The 20,154-nt window shown below is 34.5% G+C and overlaps 1 protein-coding gene across 1 annotated transcript in view; it reads right to left on the reverse strand.

The window, feature by feature from the left end:
- Nucleotides 1–20,154, reverse strand: part of USH2A (usherin) — a 378,573-nt gene that overhangs the window by 303,094 nt on the left and 55,325 nt on the right. The window contains 4 exon segments of the mRNA XM_050315138.1: nt 432–595; nt 5,548–5,731; nt 11,439–12,080; nt 15,336–15,531. Of these exon segments, the coding sequence (XP_050171095.1) occupies nt 432–595; nt 5,548–5,731; nt 11,439–12,080; nt 15,336–15,531 (1,186 nt within the window).

Raw genomic sequence — 20,154 nt, forward strand, 5'->3', positions numbered from 1 at the left:
TGGTTTTCAACAGACCTTCTGATCTTCAGACCTTCTGAAGGCAGGTCCTCTGCCTTCTGTCAATGGCAGGAAAGAGGGCTAAGTTTCAAGTCATACAATTACCATTGTACTCATGTGACTGAACGGTGAACTCTGCATTGGTCACTGCAAAGAACATGGTGGGAAGTGCAAAGGAAATATGGATCATTACTTCTATCCTTGCTTAGACTGCAAGCGGAAAGTGGGTATGACACAAAGCATTCCATACGTCTCTCCAGAAGACAGTCCTAAGACACACTAAGAATCACTCAAACTTTGGGGGACCAAATATATGTGGGGCTGTAGGGGAAGTAAAACTCAATTTCAGTACTGTTGACCCAATTCAATACTCACTAAATCAATAAAAAACTTTAATTTGAAAGACATGCTTTTAAGACCTAACATCCACTTACTTTTACTGCAGCCAAATAGGTTGTGGACATCCAAATTACTAGCATCAGGAACACAGTTGTCACATTTCAAGCCAGTTACAAATTGTTTACAAACACACTGTCCAGTAATAAGATGACAAGTCCCACTAATGGCTCCTGCAGGATGACAATTACAGTGCTGACATCTATAAACAAAAACACATCAAGGAAGTGATCAAAACACATTAACACTTCAGTTAAGCACAGTAGGGTTTTGTTTAAAAGATTCTTGGGCAACCCAATTAAAAAATCAAAACCAGTTCAGTAGTCTGAAACACAGCAGAAAATCTATTAGTCTGATTAAAAAAATTACAAAAAAAAGTGTCCACTATAAACATTTCAATACCAGAATAATATTCTAATTTAGATAAAAATGATTTAGAATTAAAGAGCTTTTATATATATTGATCCATACACAAACTGGATAATAATGTTTGGTAATAACCACATTATGCACACAGTCCTGCAGCCTTACTCACACAACCTTTCTTGAGAGCTGCAGAGTTCAGTGATACACACATAACCAGTTTCAGAGGTTTCTGCACAAAATATACAACTTTCTACCTCAGTGAAAACCAGGCTTTAGTTGGGGAAAAAAAAAATCAATTAATAATTGCTTGTCCACAAAGGCAACTCAAAGTTGAAAAAAATAGCATGCTGTGAATAAAGAAGAATGAATGGTGAACAAAATAGGGAGAAAAAAACCGTCGGATTAAATAAGTGACAGGAAACAAAAAAACCCAGAAATATGGATATTATAACAGAAAGTACCATTTCTTTGCAGCCTGATGGATAAAATTGGAAATAACTGAAGAGAATAATTAATTAAATGGGCAAATTAAATTATTTTTTAATTAACAAGAAGAAAAAAATGTAAAAGCATTGCTATCACACAAATGCCACATTTCAATTCTGTAATTCTCTGTGGCATCAGTAGAATACTTTCAGGATTAATTTATGCTTATGACTTTTGCATGTGAAACCTCTTGCGATCAACTTATTCTTCACTTGATACACTATTTCCCCACTGACATCCATTTATAGCATGGATACTGATGTCAGATTGTGCAAATATTCAAAGACTTGGAACATGTCAGAAATTACGCAAAGCAAATTACGGCAAAGACTGTTATGCTACCCATTGCAATACAGACTGCCATTATTAGTCGTAACAGAAAGTCAACAATGGCAAATAAAACTTCATAATTTAGATTCTAATTTCGCTATATTTTAATTGCTGCTGGCTAAAAAGAGCTCTGAAATTCAACAAGGACTGGGAGAAACATAGGACTGTAGAGTGAAGCTAAAACATACTGGGGAGTCTACTCCCCCTGCTCTGAGCTGGAAAACTCCAATTCTCAGGTATATGCAACATACTTTCAAGGGAATCTTAAATTACTCCAGATGCCAGGTCCCAAGATGATGAATCAGCAAAAAGACCTTGGAGAAATCCAAGGCAGAGACAATCATGCTATGTCCCCTTTACTCTGCTAACCCTAAGACTAGACAAGAGTCATTGATTTATATGTGGTGGATTTTCCCTTGGCCAGTTTCACCAGATCCAAGGAAATACGTGGTGGTGTCTTTTACAAAGTTACTTTGCCATTTTCCCAGTCACGACCATCTCTTTCTACCTACATGAAAGCAGAAATAAAAGTGAGTTCAATTATACTTTAGGTATCAGCTTTCTAAGGTAAGAGAGAGAGGAGGGCAAGGTGGAAACTGTTTTCACATTAGGACACTAAAATTCAGGTCAATAATCAGTGAAATAGACATTAAATGTGACAGATTTTTAAACAAGCTTAAGAAAACTCTTCACATACATTTTCTGCCTATCACAGAGCTCACTGTATTAGAGTTCCTTTACTCCACAGCTGCTCGTGCTGTGTGATCTCCTGGGGAATCATTCAACACCCTTAAAAAGGCTGATAAAAGCTAAAGCTGCAAAATAAGCTGCAAATTTGTTTTATGGACTAATATCCTTCTGAGAATAAATAAAATACATTCTCTCTTGGAAACCACTATACTGTAGTTTGCTTTCTTTTACAGTCAAGAGAAAAGGGCAATTTTTTCAAACTCTATTAAGTCTTTTCATCTGTAGACAGTGTATTCAAATCCCCCTTTAAATAGAGATTTTGTTTAGAGTATTTTAACATCATGACTAAAAAAACCAGTTTAGTTACAGGAAAAAGCAAAGAGAATTATTTGCTCAGTAAGACAGTACTTTGTTATTTCAAAATTTCATTACACAATGATCATTTGTTTGGGAGTGTGTTAACAAAAGTTTCTCGATAGATAAACAGAGAAAGACAATCTTCTCTTACTGTTCTCGTAGATTTTTGCACCTCTTATGAATAAGGGTCTCCTGATTATTGCAGTTTTCATTATCATTCGCACATGATACAATCAAACTCACATATATATACAGTCACAATGATAGTTTTCAGTGCCTAGCAGGGTGGGGCTCTTTCTTTCTGCTTGTTGCATTTTCTTCTAGGAAAAGTGTAGGCTCCCTACCTTCACCTATAGTGAATTAGGCTCCAAATCCTGCAAAGAACAGCATATAGTTCATCATATTCTGCTCCACAGGATTGCACACTATATTTGTGCAATCACAATTATAATTTTCTTAAACTGCAAAACACTAGAACTGGATTTGTTGTTTGTAGTTCATGCTTTTCAATCAAGATTAAGGATTCAGTCAATTAATGATTTAAAAATAATAACTAATTCTTTAAAAAAATAAGTAGCTTTTAATCACATAAGAAATATTTTCAGCATTCTTGCTAAATGCTACTTTTTCAAGGCATTCCAAGTCAAACAAAATATTTGAATTTTGTTTAAACAGAACTATATATAATCAGGTAAAACAGACTTTTAAAACATGGAAAGAGAAATGTCACGCCAAGATGAATTGCAATATTGATTTTTTGAGGATAAATGGTTTTTGTAATATTAATATAGAGAAACCTTTATTACATTGACTCTCTAGGTGCAGTTAGAGCCTCTCCAGCAATCTGTTTAAAATCTTCATTTTTCATTCTTATGGGAAAACCTCACTTGCTAAATGGATTTCATAAACAGCAATCTGTCAAGATATATACATATATATAAACAATTTGTGATGTTCATTGACCAGTTCATTAAAGTAAACAATACAGAGGTAAAGCTTTTCAAATGTGTACTGATGCCCCCAAACAAAACAGATCTGCTCAGACTGCTGCAAATACACAGTATTTGTAATTCTTTAATTGCCAAGAAAATTTTCCTGCTACATAACCTGGAATGCATTAAGGAATAGGGAGTTCATGTTTTATCTCTAGAACACCACAAAATAAATCAGCTCAAATATACATTCCTCAGAGTGGGAGAATTTTAAAGCTTCACAATCTGTGTATCACAACTTTTGCTTCTTTTGTGCTATTGTGCAAAGACAGGTACATCTGCCACTACAGATAGTTCACATCCTTTTCGTTCTGCAAACACAGAGTCCTTAACAGACACTTGAAGCAAGGATGGCTTAAATGACTTGATAACTTCATGGAGAAAGAAAAGGCATATTACTCTTTTTATGAAGATATTTAATAGTTAAAGAAATGGATTAAAACAGATTAATAAATAAAGACTTGCATTATCATTTTCAGGATAAACATTTCTGCCTGAGGAACTGAGGTACATTGTCCAAGTAGATGACAACCAAGGAAGCCAAGCATATGCAACACAGGTTAATCATATTAACGTACTACCAGAGTAGTCTTCAATACTGTCATGAGGATTAACATGTATTAAAGCATTAAAGCCAACTCTGATTTAAATTCCAGAACTGTTAAAACTTTCTATCCTTACAAGGTCTGGATCTAGATAATTCATATTTTCACATTTTGGATTTCAGAAGACAGTTTAAAATGCAGGTATTTGAAGGCCAATATCTAATTCAGAAAAGCTATTGCTTAACACAGACACAAACATCTCTGTCACCTGCTAAAAATGGGGGGGGGAGTGGGGGGAAGGGGGAAAGAATCTATTTCAAGGAACTAAAAAAAAGAGCATCATTAATAGTAAGGAAAATATATTTAAAAGGGAACTTTAATATTACACAGATTTTATTCCTTACCATTAGAAATGACAGGAAGTGAAAATAGGAAGTCCTTATTCCTACAGATTACTTTATGACCATTAGTAGATTCCTCTATGACCCGAAACAGTAAAAAATAATTTTAAAAATCTCCTAATGAGTGACAGTAACATAAAAGTTAAAGTGAAAAATCTGCAGAATAATGTCAAATATATGCAAGATGACACGGATAATCACTGCCTAAAAGCATGTCTAACCCACACTAGCAGGGGAAAAGGAGCACAGGAACAGGAATATTGTACAGATTTTGCTTCTGCCTATGCTGTACGGTTTGGGGTTTATAAAGGCAAAATTACAAAATATAACCAAACAACACCATCAGTCTGCATGAAAATATGATAGCAGTAGAGATGTGCAATCTTTCTGGACAATATTTAAAAGGAAATTGAGATTGTGAGGATTAAGTAAGAAAGGTGATCCTGGAAAAGAAAGATAGAGCAATAGTTGGAAGAACAGTGCACTACCTATAGATATGTTTTGCCCCTTACACGTATCCATATAATTCCAATGTACCTAGAGGCCCCAGGCTACATTTGATAAACAATTTACCCTGTGGTACATAACAAAATGTTGAAAAAGAATACACTACTTCAGAAAAACAGATTTTTAAGAGTAAAGGTGTGGTGAGTATTTGTACCGCTACCAAAACAAATTTGGAAACACAGGGATACCTGTATTTTTAACTTTTCTTCCCCTACTAAAATATCTTCCTGAAATATACAAAAGCAATCAGTGGTGGTTATAAGATGAGTACATTATCTGCATTTTAATAGTCAACGATTAACACTTCAGAAAACAACACATCTTACTGAAGATGCAGAGAAAATGAAAAGAAACAATTTCTAAATTGCTTTGACAAAAGATGAACACATCTTTTCATTGTCACTAAATCTTTGACCAAGCTACTATGAGAAAAATGCAACAAGGAGGTTGTAAATGACCTGTAAAAAAAGAAACACTCACCTCCCTGTTTCAGAGTCAAATCCAAAATAAAGTTCTTTGCAACGTTCGCACGTCTGTCCTGTTACAGAGGCATCTTGGCAACTACATTGGCCAGTTAGTTTATCACAGATCTGATTCACTGAACCAGCTATGTGGCACAGGCATGGCAGACAGCCAGTGACACTGGACGGAGAAAAATAAAAACCTGGAAAATAAAGGGATTTTGAGAACAGACAATATGCAAAAAGTGAACATAGTAAGATTATTATCGACTTCTGTAAAATCGGGGATGAAACAATAGAACCAAAGCTTAGGTAACACACACATCAACTCAAATAAAGCACTGTAGTCTTCCTCCAGAGCTGAGCTTCTAAATGTTCTCACTGGCACTTTGCAAAGCTATTATTCATTCTCCATTTGCCAATCCGATTTTTTATTCTCTCTCCTCTTTTAGACAGAGCAAATGCAAAATAGGGGGGAGTCCATTAATGTGTCTGTGGGGAAAGTCAAGACCCAAGGACATGAGAGGTACTAATGAATGCACCACTAGCAGTAGAACATAAAAAATAACATATGAGAACAGGTATTTGTCTATTATAGTATGAGATCTCATCTCTGAAAATGCCCAGCTGCAAACCATAAGAAATGCACATGTTTTCTCAAGAAAGTCACCTAAATCTTTCTCAACCAATGGTTGGCTTAATCCTTGAAACACTATGATGTTTCATAGGAAAAACTCCCTTTGATGAATATTCCCAGGGCCAAGTAAAATTTGTATTTTAGTCCTCTGTAACACAGAGCTTGTATCCAACATAAATACTTTTACAGAAACTGAAAAACTGATTAAAAAAATTACTTATCTGCTATTAAAGAGCTTTCATTCTGAATCCTATCCTTTTCTCCCTGCGTTATTTCCAATTATGAACTGGAGTATTCACTTCACCTTCCCCACAGTATATTTGGTATGCTTCTGCTAGGCTATCTTTCATCCCATTGCCCTCACAAGCAATCTTTATCTATGCCTTGAGCACATTACTGATAAATACAGTTTATAGATAGAGTTTATACCGCTCTAATCTGGTCATTGAAGAACTTACCCATTACTCACAATCTCACCTGAAATTTTCAATGAGAGAGCTTTTACACACATTGTTTTAATGATGCTGTACCACTTGTATAACCTATTTTGCTATGTATGGACGTATTCCATTCTTACTAATCTCTTTCTGATCAGAAGACAATTCAAGTAATGTCATACCAGTAAAATATATAATTTCATAAGTTTCCCAAATTATTTTCTATTTTTACCTGATTAGTAATAAACATTCTATTGTGGGGGTTTTTTTCCAGAAATTGCTCTGCCTTTTTTTTTTCTTCCCCCTCATCCCTTTGGAGTGGTACAATACATTAACAAATGTAGCAATGCATGAGAGCTCTGCAAAGTATGCTGAGGACATTATTAACAGGATCTAGTCAAAAACAAGTACCTATCTTGCAAAATGAAGCCTAAGACAGGGCCATTGATACAAGTTTCTATCTGTCAGATAGTTGCTATTAATTTTTATTGTAAAACTTTAAGAGAAAAAAATTTAACTGTTACTGAGATACACAGTATTTGCACAGACTTCTCAGACACTTCCCCTTTCCTTTCTCCAGGTAAAGTTCAATCAGTAGTTTCTTAGTCATGTTCTCAGTTACTGAATATTATTTGCTGTCCAATAACTTCCTGATGTCCTGCTTTATAATAAAGAGCCCAAAATTATATTGTAACATGTCATATTGCCCGAGGCCTTATTATTTGTCTTACTAGAGATAGCTCTATATATACACCCCTAGGGTGGTATTCTCTGTCTTTGCAGCAGTGTTGCACTGTGAGCTCATATCCAAATAGCAGAGGAACTAAACAAATTGAAAACATTAGAATTTTACTGCTCAAATCTTTGTTCAAATTTAGCCCCTGGTCCTCAGTGAGATAAATCTCAAGTGGACAGTGAAGTGATATCAGTCTCCAGTTAACATACATTCACATCATAAAAAACCATGCTGTTGGCACTTTATTCCGGAGAGGCCCCAAACTGAGCCACCACAGAGACCAAATAGCTTGAAGTTATTAGTGAGGCAGCATGTATTATCCCATACTGCAGTTGTCTGCACAGTGCAGTGCCCATCTTGTGCATAAATAGAGGAGACCATTTCCCAGCAATGTCACTCTTGAGCACAATGAACGACTCCACTCACAGAACGTAACACGAAGGTAGCAAACAAGTTTAAGCCTGGACTCATGCAGAAGGTCAAAGCATTTCTTCAGAACCCAGTTTATAATTGCAATAAATGATAAGCATTCAGGCTAAACCAGATCATTGTCCACCTGAAATTTTGCATGAAACTATGATTCTGTGATTCTATTCTATGATGTCTATGAAAACGACTATAATGGGTAAATAAGCACATCTCTAGAAATTAAATTCACTCTACCTGAGCAGGATCGATCACTACAGCATATATTGCTTTTTTCATAAGAGCGAAATTCATAATTATAAAGAATCCAAACCTTAATGTTAAACATCCTGGCTCTCCTAATGTCATACGTCATACTGCCTAAACCACTGTAGAGTAGTGAAGGATTTGGTATGATATTTTTATAATAATCTTTCAGAAATGCTCTAAAAGTTTAACTTTTTTTGTGGATACTATCACATTATTTTTTTTTTCCCCCACACACAAATATCAGGTAAAACTTTTTAAAAGTAAAAGGGAGGGATAGGAAAATGAGAGCAATTTCTTCCCCCAAGTAATTTATATGTAAATTAACATGATTAAATGTAGACAAAAAGAGAAGAGACACCAGATTACAAATTCATTCTGTTTGTCATAACCATTACTCTTATTATTTACTTCCACCACCTAGAATTTGGCAGGAAAGAGTAAGAAACAACTTAATGCAAGCTTAATTTACAGCAAGGTTAGAAGGGCTCATAAAAGTTGCTTTATGAAGGATCCACTGTTGTATAATAGAACCAATTTCCAATTTTAAGACAGCCACTGCAAATCTCTACAAGATCTACGTATATGACTAGTATTATGCTTATTCTTTTTCAGATTTTTTTCCAATTCAACCATAAGTGATCACATTTGTCAATCAAGCATACTCTTCATAAGGAAGAATGAAAGTCATAGCAAAGTATTCAGCTTCCTTTTTTAATAATCCTCTTACTATTTCTCCTACTGTACAGGAAAGGAACACATGAACAATTCCTTAGGACTTTTACATGTTTACCAACTATGGCAGTAATGCTCATTTCTTAACCACAGGCTGTGCTTCAAAATGCACATTTAACCAAACCAACAATATTGTCAAAAGGTAATTCACATTTTTCTGGCCAAGAGAGGCAGTATGTACACAAAAACTCATCACTGGTGCCCAGACACACATCCTACACGCTAGCTTATATCTTTTGCATGCTACGTAGCACTCTAAAAATACCTCTGGTCACCCACTAATGAACTTAAAATATTACTTTTTTTACAGCTTTTCTGCTCTCATAACAAGATCCAAGACCTGTTGAATAAGATTTGTATGGCACAAATCCCAGTTGTTATGGCAATACAGTTCCAGAATGAGACAGGGACAAACTGCTCACAACAATTTGGGGGCAAGAAAGATCCTCCCTCAATCACTGCAATTGAAGACATCTTGAAAGCAAGTTTATATACGAGGCAAAACTGCTCTTTCATTTTGTTTCATGTAGAATCAAGTGTTCCTCTCTTTCCATACACCTCTAGTTTAAAAAAATAAAATGAAATTTAAATGCACAGCAATCCACCAAAATGTTATTTGTATGAGAACAAACTGGAAGACAACAGGTCATGGATCCAGCTGAACAGATTAAAGGCATGACTGAAGGCTCCAAAAAGAGTTTTATGGAAAAAGAACTCATTATAAAAAACTTTCCCAAAACTACATCCAATTTGAATTTATCTCCATTGGTAACTCTTCCTGCATTAAGAATTTGGCAACTTCTGGAAACCTGTCAAATTTTATCAAAGCACATAAAAATATGCTACAATGGGATGTTATTTTAAATAGCACTAACTAAACCAGATTTACAATTACACAGAATAAGAAAATAAAATACATATGACTTGTATTGCACTAAGAAAACTTGCATCAAATTCAAGCTGAAATGTCCCAACACACTAAGAAATCCTCAGCATGTTTTTAGGGATGCCAATATTACCTAATTAGTTGTGTGCTTTAATTAGACTGTATTAGCTACATATTCACTTGGAATACATTTTCTTACCTTTGCCCCAAGACAAAGTCATAGGACATGTTTACAGTACTCGAAACCAATTAAGATCTTCCATACTTCTATATGGAAGATTTCTTATACTCTCCTCTGGTTTATACAAAAGTCTCTTATGGAACATATGAATAAATAATATTTACATACAAGTTAGATATATTAAACATCTAGATGAGCTCACACTGGGATCAACACTAACATAGCAAAAATAGTGCAGTTTGCTGTGCTACACTAGGAGCAATACAGGACTTTTACAATTATAAGAATTTATACTTTCACCTGTACCAGAGAGCTCAGCATTCAGCACATATATTCTTACAGTTATTAGTTAAAAACTTTAAAAATAATTCCTACAAAATTATGTTTTAAATTATTTTTCTTTTTAACGGGAACTATTGTGGAAGTATTCCTTTGAGTGCCATGTAAGCTTTTTTACAAACCAGTCTGTTCATACTATCAATTAAACCTTTTTAAACCATTTAGTTCTGCATAAACCCTGGCCTTTCTTTTTCAAGGACAAGGGCGGTCACTGACTCGGGAAGCCTTGACATCACTCCTCTGCCGATCTCTGATTAAGTGGTTGCTACAGAGGGTTAGCAGGTCAAATAGCACTGGAGGAGGAACTAAGAAAAACAGAATGTTGCCTTATTTATTAGTATATGTACCTAAAATAATTTAAATGAAAGCATTTTAAAAAATACTTAATGGAGGTTAAGCAGCTTTTTTAACCTCTGTTCAAATTATTGAATGGCATATTAAAACCAATGGAGCTATAATGTACCTTTTAATGTGACCTGCTACTTGAATAAATTGCATATGTATTTAACTTGAACTAAATCTATCTGCTTAATATTATTATGAAGGGTAGGTTAATATTATCTATAGTTTCACTTTACCCACCTACTTTTTAAAACAAAAACATTGAAATATAACTACAGAGCTTCCCACCTATAATAAACATTTAAACTTAGTTTACAGTAATATAGTATAAAATCTTGAACTGATACATAGCAACTGCAATATCACCTACTCGTAAGGCCAAACTGTAAGCAGTCCTTGTGAAAGCCAGCACATCCTCAGCACAGCAAGGCAAGTGAATGCTCCCTAAGTGGCACATTTGCCAGCCTCATCAAAGTTCAAGTAACCATCTCTGTGCCTCCCGCCATGCTCAGCTTTATGCATGAAGTGCCCTTCCTGAAGAGATTGCACTCTGCATTCCAAATTCACATTTTTCATTATGAGGATAGCTGCTGTTCATTAAATTATGCCAATTTACCTCTCATTTACTGAATGGGCCAGGATTATTTGTCTTGTTTTCTCAATATCTAGAACTAGCCTAACCTTATTTTGAAAGTATTGAAAAAGTAGTAATAATACAAATCATACAAGCTCTGGAAATAGAATAAATATTTGATGGTGATCAAGACATTAACACTTCCTTCTCACTCACACAGTTAGGAAGAAATGGAAACATAATTAATAACATATGTCAGAGATGTCAGATACAAAGCTGTCTAAACACACACTGAAAACTGTAGGAACTACAATGGTAATAAAAAAAGCAAAACTTACTACATCAAATAGATTGTCTTCCAATTTCCTTACCTGGTTTACACTCATTACACCTTCTCCCCTGGCGCTGAGGCAAACAGACACATTGTCCAGAAACGGGGTCACAAACTGTTCCTGCCAACGTGCCCAGAGCGTCACAGTCACAACGCTGGCAGCCGAGGAGGTTGCTCACGCTGAGGTTGTACGTATGAAGCATGCACTGACTGCACTGAGGGCCAGTCACACCAGCTTTGCAAGGACACTGTCCTGTTGATTTGTCACAAAGCAGAGAGCCATTCACTGTACCTGCCTTATCACAGTTACATGGTAGACAAACGAAGGAATGATTCTTCTGTACTTTGCGGTAGCCGTCCAGGCATTGGTCACATCGTCTTCCTCCAATATTTGGTTTACACGCGCACTGCCCTGTCCTTGCATCGCACACAGTTCCAGAAAACGACCCTGCAGCATTACATTCACAAGCCTTACAACCAGTTACATCCAGCCCATAAAAGTTGTCCATGCAGGTGTCACAGTGAAGCCCTTTCACTCGTTCTTTACAATTGCACTGCCCGGAGAGAGGGTTGCAGAATTGGTTCACTGAGCCGTGGCTGTTGCACCAACAAGGCTCACATCCATCTTCATTAGCATATCTGAGAGCTTTAAATCCAAAGTTGCAACTATCACACCTAAGACCTGGAAGGAGAAAAGGTGTTAAAAAAAAAAAAAAAAAGCTGAAAAGCTATTAATTTCAGTTTTACAAAAGGATAAGTATACTACACTTTAGTGTAAGTAAAAAGAGAAAGGAAGGACTAATATTCTTCACTGGCATAGTTAACAGGAGTGACAGGGCTGCACAAATCAATTGAATAACTGTGGCATCCAAAAAATCTGTTTACTTTTCCAATTTGTTTCAGAAGCAATGCGTTTCTGTTGGCCTCTCAATACAATTTAAGATACTTCTGCCAGAGATTCTTTGTAACATTTCTGAGACAAACTAGAATTAATCTCTTTGTCCCCTAGAACAGCACTTGTTGCACAATCAATGCTTATGTGAACTCTTCACCCTATATTGTAGAAATACAATACACAGGGAATTGCATTGGGTTCTCAATCTGTTCTGATAATAGATTTAAATATTTTATTAAAAACATTAAACATACTCTAGAACAGCACAAGTTAGACTAATTACAATGAATGATTTACTTAACACCATACTTCAGTTTTACCATTGATTACATTTATGTTAGTGTTTACTGTTGGCCCTCACTGAAAGCAGAAAATGTTTTCCATAATCCAAAATGAAATATTTTTATCTAAATTATGATTAAGTTAACTCCTGCAGTACATTAAAATCTAAGCTTGTTTTGTCATGCTTCATCCTGTAGTTTTATTAGCTTTGTTTTCAGAGTCAATGCTTGCTTTATCCCTGCCCCAAGGGATGGTATTTATATGTTAGTTTATAAAATGTACATTACAAGAAAGCAAACTAGATTATTATATGAAAAATGCAAATTCAGCTACGCATTTTCCCTTGCACTGGGAAAATCCTTCACTATGAAGCTATCACTTGATTGCTTCATATAGGAAGATATAAATACAACGTTCCAGCAAAACACTGTCATCATTTAAAAAATACAAAACCATACAAAAATGCATCTAGCAACTTAAATGTAAAAATATAAAACTAAAAATGGTAGGGAATGCATTATATATATGGATAAAACTAAAAAACTCCAACAGAAGGTAAGTTCCTTTAACAGTGATGAATGACTCACCTAAGGCATATCATTTAATTTCAATAAGGAAAATAAAAAAGGACCACTATTGCTGCAAATTTTAAAAATAACTGTATTGTTAACAAGAATTATGACTCATTTTGAACTATTAAAATTGGTCTACATGGATTCATATCATATCAGTTTTAAAAATATGCGCAGTGCTTATTTGAATATGCCATACATATTCCTGACAGGTAATCTATTCCTAACGATACTGAGGAAGGCCTACAGGGCATCACATTCAATGTTAACAAGTACAGGGGAGTTAGCACGCTTGGCATTTAATTCACATTCTTCTACCTTTTTATTCTAGATGAATGACCTACTTTAATAAAATTATTGGTGCTAATGTATTTTACTGGTGATAGAATCATTAGTAAGATTTAACAGTTGTGTTAACTCTAACACTTCATGTTTCATAACACTGCAGTCCACAGTTGCATTTTTCTGCTTTCATGTTTGCTTAAATAGATAAAATGGCAATAGACAGATTGCTCTAAAAACCAATTTAGAAATCCAAAGAGGAAAGCTCTCTGTTAAAGTTTGCTGCACACGTTTCAATATACAGAAGCTTATTTACAATTGGTTTGGAAAACAAAAAAAAAGAGAATCTAGTCTGGAAAGAATTAGGTTTTTATCCTGAGAACAAACACTTGCATAAATACAGCTCCTGCCATTGATAGAGGTAAGTAGAGAAAGCATAGGTTTACACATTTTTCTTATAACTATTTCAGTGAAAATAAAATCAATTCTTACTCTTTTCATCAAGGGGATAATATTTAATATATGGACAACCAAATATGTGAGAACCAGACTGCATTTCTTGTCTGCCAAATTGCCACTGAGTTAAGAAAGGTTTTCACAGGTGCAAATGTGAAATCTGAGCAAAGAATATATAATTAAGAATGCTCTGAAGTCCTTTTTCTTGAAAAGAGAGTGGGTTTAAGATGCATAGAGGTTATTTTTTACTCTTAGCACCCTTTTATTGTATGAAAATAATTGCATTTTATAGGAAAAAGGACCGAAACTGTTCAGGCTTCTATCTGTTTAGAGATGGTTTCATTAGCTGTTGTTATTTTGCATTTTCTTCTTTCTTCTAATTTCCAAAAGAAACAAAGACTCACAATATTACAAATGAGTCAACATTCACAAATGAGGGTATATAAAATATCAAGTATATTAACACGTGCTTAAATATTATTAATGCAACCTAGAACCATGGTTAGGCTGAAGAAAAAATAAATTACTAATTCTGTTAATAACAAAGCAGAAAAGGATTTTTTCTTTTTGAGACATATGTACAGTCTGAGACATGTACAGTTACCATGCAAGGCTCACTTTATCAGGAAATTCTCCTTGCATAATATTCCCATACATCAACATTTCAAAGTGTATTATATATACTGTGTATTTTGGGCACTTGATAAATTTTGTCCTTATGTGGCTGTGGCTCCCCTCAAATATGCTGGAAGTAATAAATTGCTATAATCAAATCTAATTTCTGAAAAATACCTGTGGGAGTAACAAACAAAAAAGCACGTCTTGTAAAAAAAATGATAAATAACACAGAAGGTAGCAGTTTATTATAATCAGCTTGGCATTGAATTACAAAATTAAAATTATGTGGCCCTTGATAACTAACCCTAGCTATGTACATGATCTGTGGAATTATGTTGACTTATTTTGCATTTCATAGGAACAGTTCAAAGAAATATAATAGAAAAAAATTGATAGATTTATCACAAAGGACCCTGTAGCACAGAATATTTTGAGAAAAAAATCCATTTATTTTGGTCTATTAAGAAAGCTAGCATGGAAACGATTTGCTTAGAAGTCATTAAGTATAAAACATTTTGAAAAAGTGTTAATTTCCTAAAAGAAACATCTATGCAGTAAGCAAATTACATTATTTCTGTGACTTATTAGTATGGAACTATGTAAGCTAATGTAGCTATGCCATAAAGAAACTTCTAAAGGGTTGATTAAACTAAGCTTCAAGCTGTAGTTTGATAGAATTGTTAAATTAATAATTTTTCAACAGTTAATTTCATTCATTTTTATAATCTGCCTTCAGCAAAGAAGTTTTCTACACCTTTCATTTAGAAATCAAGTGTGTTTTATTTCCAGGCAAACCAAGAAAAATGGCTCCAAACTCTTGCATTACACATACCAATAACATTTGCTTTGCACTTGCACTGTCCTGAATTTTGGTGACAGGTAATATCTCCATTGACTGTCCCAGAGGTATTACAGTTACAGGGACTGCAGCCATCAGGGTTTGACTGTTGCAGATTGTAGAATCCTTCCTGGCACTGATTGCATTGTCTGCCAGACACATGTCTCTTACAATTACACTGGCCTCCAATCTAGAAAGATACAAAATATCATAGAGTGATGAACATTATCTATTTTTAGATGATACATTCATTAGGAATGAGAATGGGAGCATGAGTTGGGGAGGAGAAAATTTAAATGGAACAGAAAAAATATAAGCCTGTGTAACACTTTTTTAATTTGTTGAGAGAGAGGAAAAAAGAGAAATATTGAACAGAGTGTAACTATTCAACTTTTAAATAGAGTTTAAAAAGTCCTGTTCTTTCAAAACAGAAGGGAAAAAGAACTGAATAAACAATGTGACCCTATTTGCCATCTGGACAGAGAATCTGCAAAGAACATTTACAAAATTGCACTGTATAAATGGTGACATATTAAAACAGTACTTTTTTGAATCACAGTTACTGCAAGGAACTACCATCTTCAAAGGTCAAGTTTTGCAATTTTTGTTCTGACCATATGCCTCTTTATTTTAATGAAAATGTTAGTTAAATAAGAACAAAGCACGGTTGAAAATTTTCCTTTCTTATTATTCATCCCTGATAAATTTTCTCTTCCTTTACTTAAAGATGTGATCCAACAGCTCAGTATCTGAAACCCTCTCCCTTTTTTCATGGTTCAGCTGGTGTCCAAAACATTCCACTTCACTGGAGGGATATAAAGGTCCTCACCTACTGCCTAAATGGGTAGCATTGCTATTCAGAAGGAGCTGACACATCCTATGTTATGCCTGGACCATGATCTGGGAGTACGAATCTCACTTCTTGTGCAAGATTAAAGGGTTCCTGAAAAGCTACCTCAGTGTCTGAAAGCCAGAAAAAAAAAAACAAACACCAAAAATGTCTACATTCATCACTTTCCAGTTTGGTGGGAAAACCAACCACAGGGAAAGGGCAATGGCACAGAGACAGAGAAAGGCAAAAAGCAGCAAGTCAAAGCACACCAGGATGCAGGAGATGTGAAATGGCAAAAGGTTTGGGATTCATAATCAAGGAACAAAAACTAACTTTTCTAACTCAAGTGCTCTGGAAAATGCAGATGGCAGCAAACCAATAAACTCTGTGTTATAAGTTATCTTCTTTGGGTCAGTGTATTCTTTTTCAGCACAAATATTTCCAAATATGAAAAAGTACAGTGATTCAAAACTCGCATTCATCTACGACATCAACAGCTGCAGTTCAACATACTTTGCTTTTAAATAGCTACCAGAACAAAAATTTCTCTTAATGGTTGCCTTTTTCATCTTTAATCTATAAGTCAAACAAAGCTGAAAGAACAGGAGAGACAAAGCTACTTGGAAGTTCCATTTAAAATAAATGTTATTATCACACCTTCAAATCTACAATGAAGCTCTAAGCTTGGTTAATACATGATAAAATAGAGTATTTCGACATCTAATAGTAAATTCTCAATGTAGAAAATACTGAAAGTTAGAGAAGCATGTACTCCTACCCTTTCCTCATAAAAGGATTCTGTAGTCCATAAAATCTCTTCAATATGATTTAATGATATAGATCTACTACTGATTTATCAGCCATGTTTTTCAGGAAGATGAAGATATTAAAAAGGCAAGACAACATTTTTTTATAAAAGGCAAGACAACAGCAACTACAAAAAGAGCTAAAGATCACAATAGCAGAAAACACAGCAACAAGGATTTTTAAGATAATGACCTTTTAGACTGGATTTGATCTAGATATTTAGTGTATTATAAGAGACCCAGTCATGCATCAAAGCCATTCATCAGGGAACTCACATGTGAAAAGCAACTCTAAGTTTAAACCTAAATGAAAAAAAAAAATAACCTAATACATAACTGCAAAAGAAATATTTTATGTTAGTGATCACAGAATACTCAGATTACACAATAGCACTCAACTCATACTTTAAAAGTCTTTAAAGTTACTCTAAAGTTACTACCACAGGAAGGAAAGCATTACATGCAAAAATTCATTTTCAATCAGTGAAAACTGGATCAAAATAAGGAAGTTAAATAAGGTAGGATAACCAACACCAAATTTTAAAAACAGAGTAAGGCAATACAAAAACGAGCTTTTAACAAGCAACATGCCTAAGGTATGATGGGAACAAACATTTTTTTAAATGTCAGAAGCAAAGGAAGACTACCAGAGAATCACTGTGGAGAACAAATAATTAAGTAGTATGATTAGCAGATTCAGAGTGGACATTAGAACTTTTCACTAAAAAGAAAGGGCAGCATTAGTAACAGGCTTCCCAGAGAGGATGGGGAATTTCAGTCCCCTAAGGTAGCAAGACTTACCCAGACAAAATCATGACTGACTGGATCTATCACTGACAACAATTCTGCTTTAAGCTGAAGCAGATCACCAACTAATGCTTTTATAATTATGTGTAGCATTCAGGAAAGAGAACCACAACAGAGATTGCAAAGAAAGAATTTAATAGCTTTTCACTATGAAAGAAGTGTTACCTGTCTATATTAGGAATGATTTTTAAGACTGGTTTCAAACCAAAATGTCAGAAGGAAAATATTTCAGCAAAATCTCATAGTTGAAAAGTGACTAAATATGAGACTAAAGTTCTAGATGAACCAAAATATAAAATTGCTGAGATAATACTTGCTTAAATCAGTATCAGCAAAAGAGAATTAAAATTATAAAATTTACATCAACCTTCTTAAAAATCTGTAAGGACTCTTCTGAGATGTACAATCTAAAAGGGTTTTTTTGTATTATTAGTCTGTATTCTATTAGCAATTAAAACATGTTTGATATATTGAAAAAGATCGGTTCTTTTTTTCCAAAGAAAAATCATGCTTCACGATTCTACTGCATTTCTTCCAGTCAACAACATCTGGAAATATCACATATACGAACCAAATGGATGATCAAAAATTCAAATTAATTTCTACATCAAGAAGTACAAACTTAATGCCTGGAGAAACCAATGCTGACTACTGGTAGACAGTAGTGAGTCCAAAATCATCTATTTCCACTCCAGAAAGGAGATCTTAAAGCTGTTCCATTTCCCCTACAAATAATTTGAAAGCTCTGAGTCTCTTATAAAGGTGACAGGAATATTGGAATTATTAGAAAAAGAACTGAAAGGTTTACAGAAAATCTCACTGTGTAATAAAAATCCATTGTGTATCAATCTTTTGCATATTTTGTATATCTGGTTACCCTCTCTAAAGTAAAAGAGGTTACAGAGTGAGTAGAATAAGCAAAGATACAAATGAGAAGAGACTGAAGACTTTTCAGTTTGGAAAGAGATGACTAAGACGAAAGGAATGCATGGCTGTAAAATCATGAATGGCTTACAGAATGAATATTCATTATTTCTCACAAGATAGAAATCCCAAGAATCCAGGAAATCATAAGAAAGTAAACTTAAAATAATGAAAGCACATACACTACAAGTGTATAGAAAAATACACTTTTTTTGAACGGCATTAAAAAACAAGTTAGATTAATTCCATATACATATTCCACATGTATATGTGGACACCAAATATGGCCACTCAGGGGAAAACCCTGAGTTTGTCTCAGGAAGCCCCAAACCCATAAACAGCTGGAATATAGAAAAGTATATCACAGAAGGATCATCCTTATGGTAACTATCAGAGAGGATACTGTGCTAGATGAGTCTCACTTCATGCATATAGCTGTTCTTATCCTGAATACATCGAAGTTGAAGCTAACTGTGATCAAACAGTAGCTCTTTCCTGATGCAACACGTGAAATATTTCTAAGTGCTAAGAGGAGCAAAGAAACCAGTATGTTCAGCATAATTTTGTGTCAAGCTATTACATGAAGCAGTAATTTTCATCACATTCAGTTGCAGAAAATGTATGTCCCCCAGCTTTCTCTTAATAGGGTAAAAAAAATTATGCTCGAAGAATAAATGTAACTCTTCAAATGAGGGAGAAATGTTTGGTCACCTGAAAGATTCAAATTTTCCCCAGGATACAGCCAACAAAAGCATTTGGAGATCTTCACATATAAATAATAATTGGGTTTAATTTGGGGAAAATCTGGTTAAAAAATAGGAAATATAGAAAAATAGTATCTTTTATCTCTCTCTACAGACAGAGAAGCATGAAAATAGTCTGGGAAATGCTTGGCAACAAATACTGTTACAAAGAAGTTGTACAAGCTGACAAATATTTATAATGCTGCAGAAACAGGCATCACAGGTTAAAACACAGAAATCTACATCAAAATGGGTAGAATAAGCCATTTCTGTAATACATATTTTTATGTATTCTACACAAAAATCTAAGTGAAATATGAAACTAAGTGGTTACTGTTGTTATTACTATTATTATTTCTGTAAATCTAGTTTACTCTGGAAACTATGGGATCAGTAAGAATATTGGTTGCAGTTAATATTTAAAAATTTTGTTAACCAGGATTTCACCAGTTGTGTACTGGAGATACTACTGAACCTTCCCCCTCCTCCCCCTGATTCAAATGCTATCTGTCATTTAAAGAAAAATACTTTTTTTTATGCTGGTTATAGAAGAGCAGAAAGCAATCTGTTCTCCTGTTGCTTATGCCTGAGAAGCCTGGTTCTGGCCCAAACAGTAAGCAGACAGAAACAACCTGTATATTAATATTACCATCTCGGTACTAAATGACTTATGGAAAATATCCGTCTAGATGGGTCACTAT

This window comes from Myiozetetes cayanensis, unplaced genomic scaffold (assembly GCF_022539395.1).
Source record: "Myiozetetes cayanensis isolate MyiCay16 unplaced genomic scaffold, myiCay2020 scf2-11, whole genome shotgun sequence".
Classification (NCBI taxonomy): domain Eukaryota; kingdom Metazoa; phylum Chordata; class Aves; order Passeriformes; family Tyrannidae; genus Myiozetetes; species Myiozetetes cayanensis.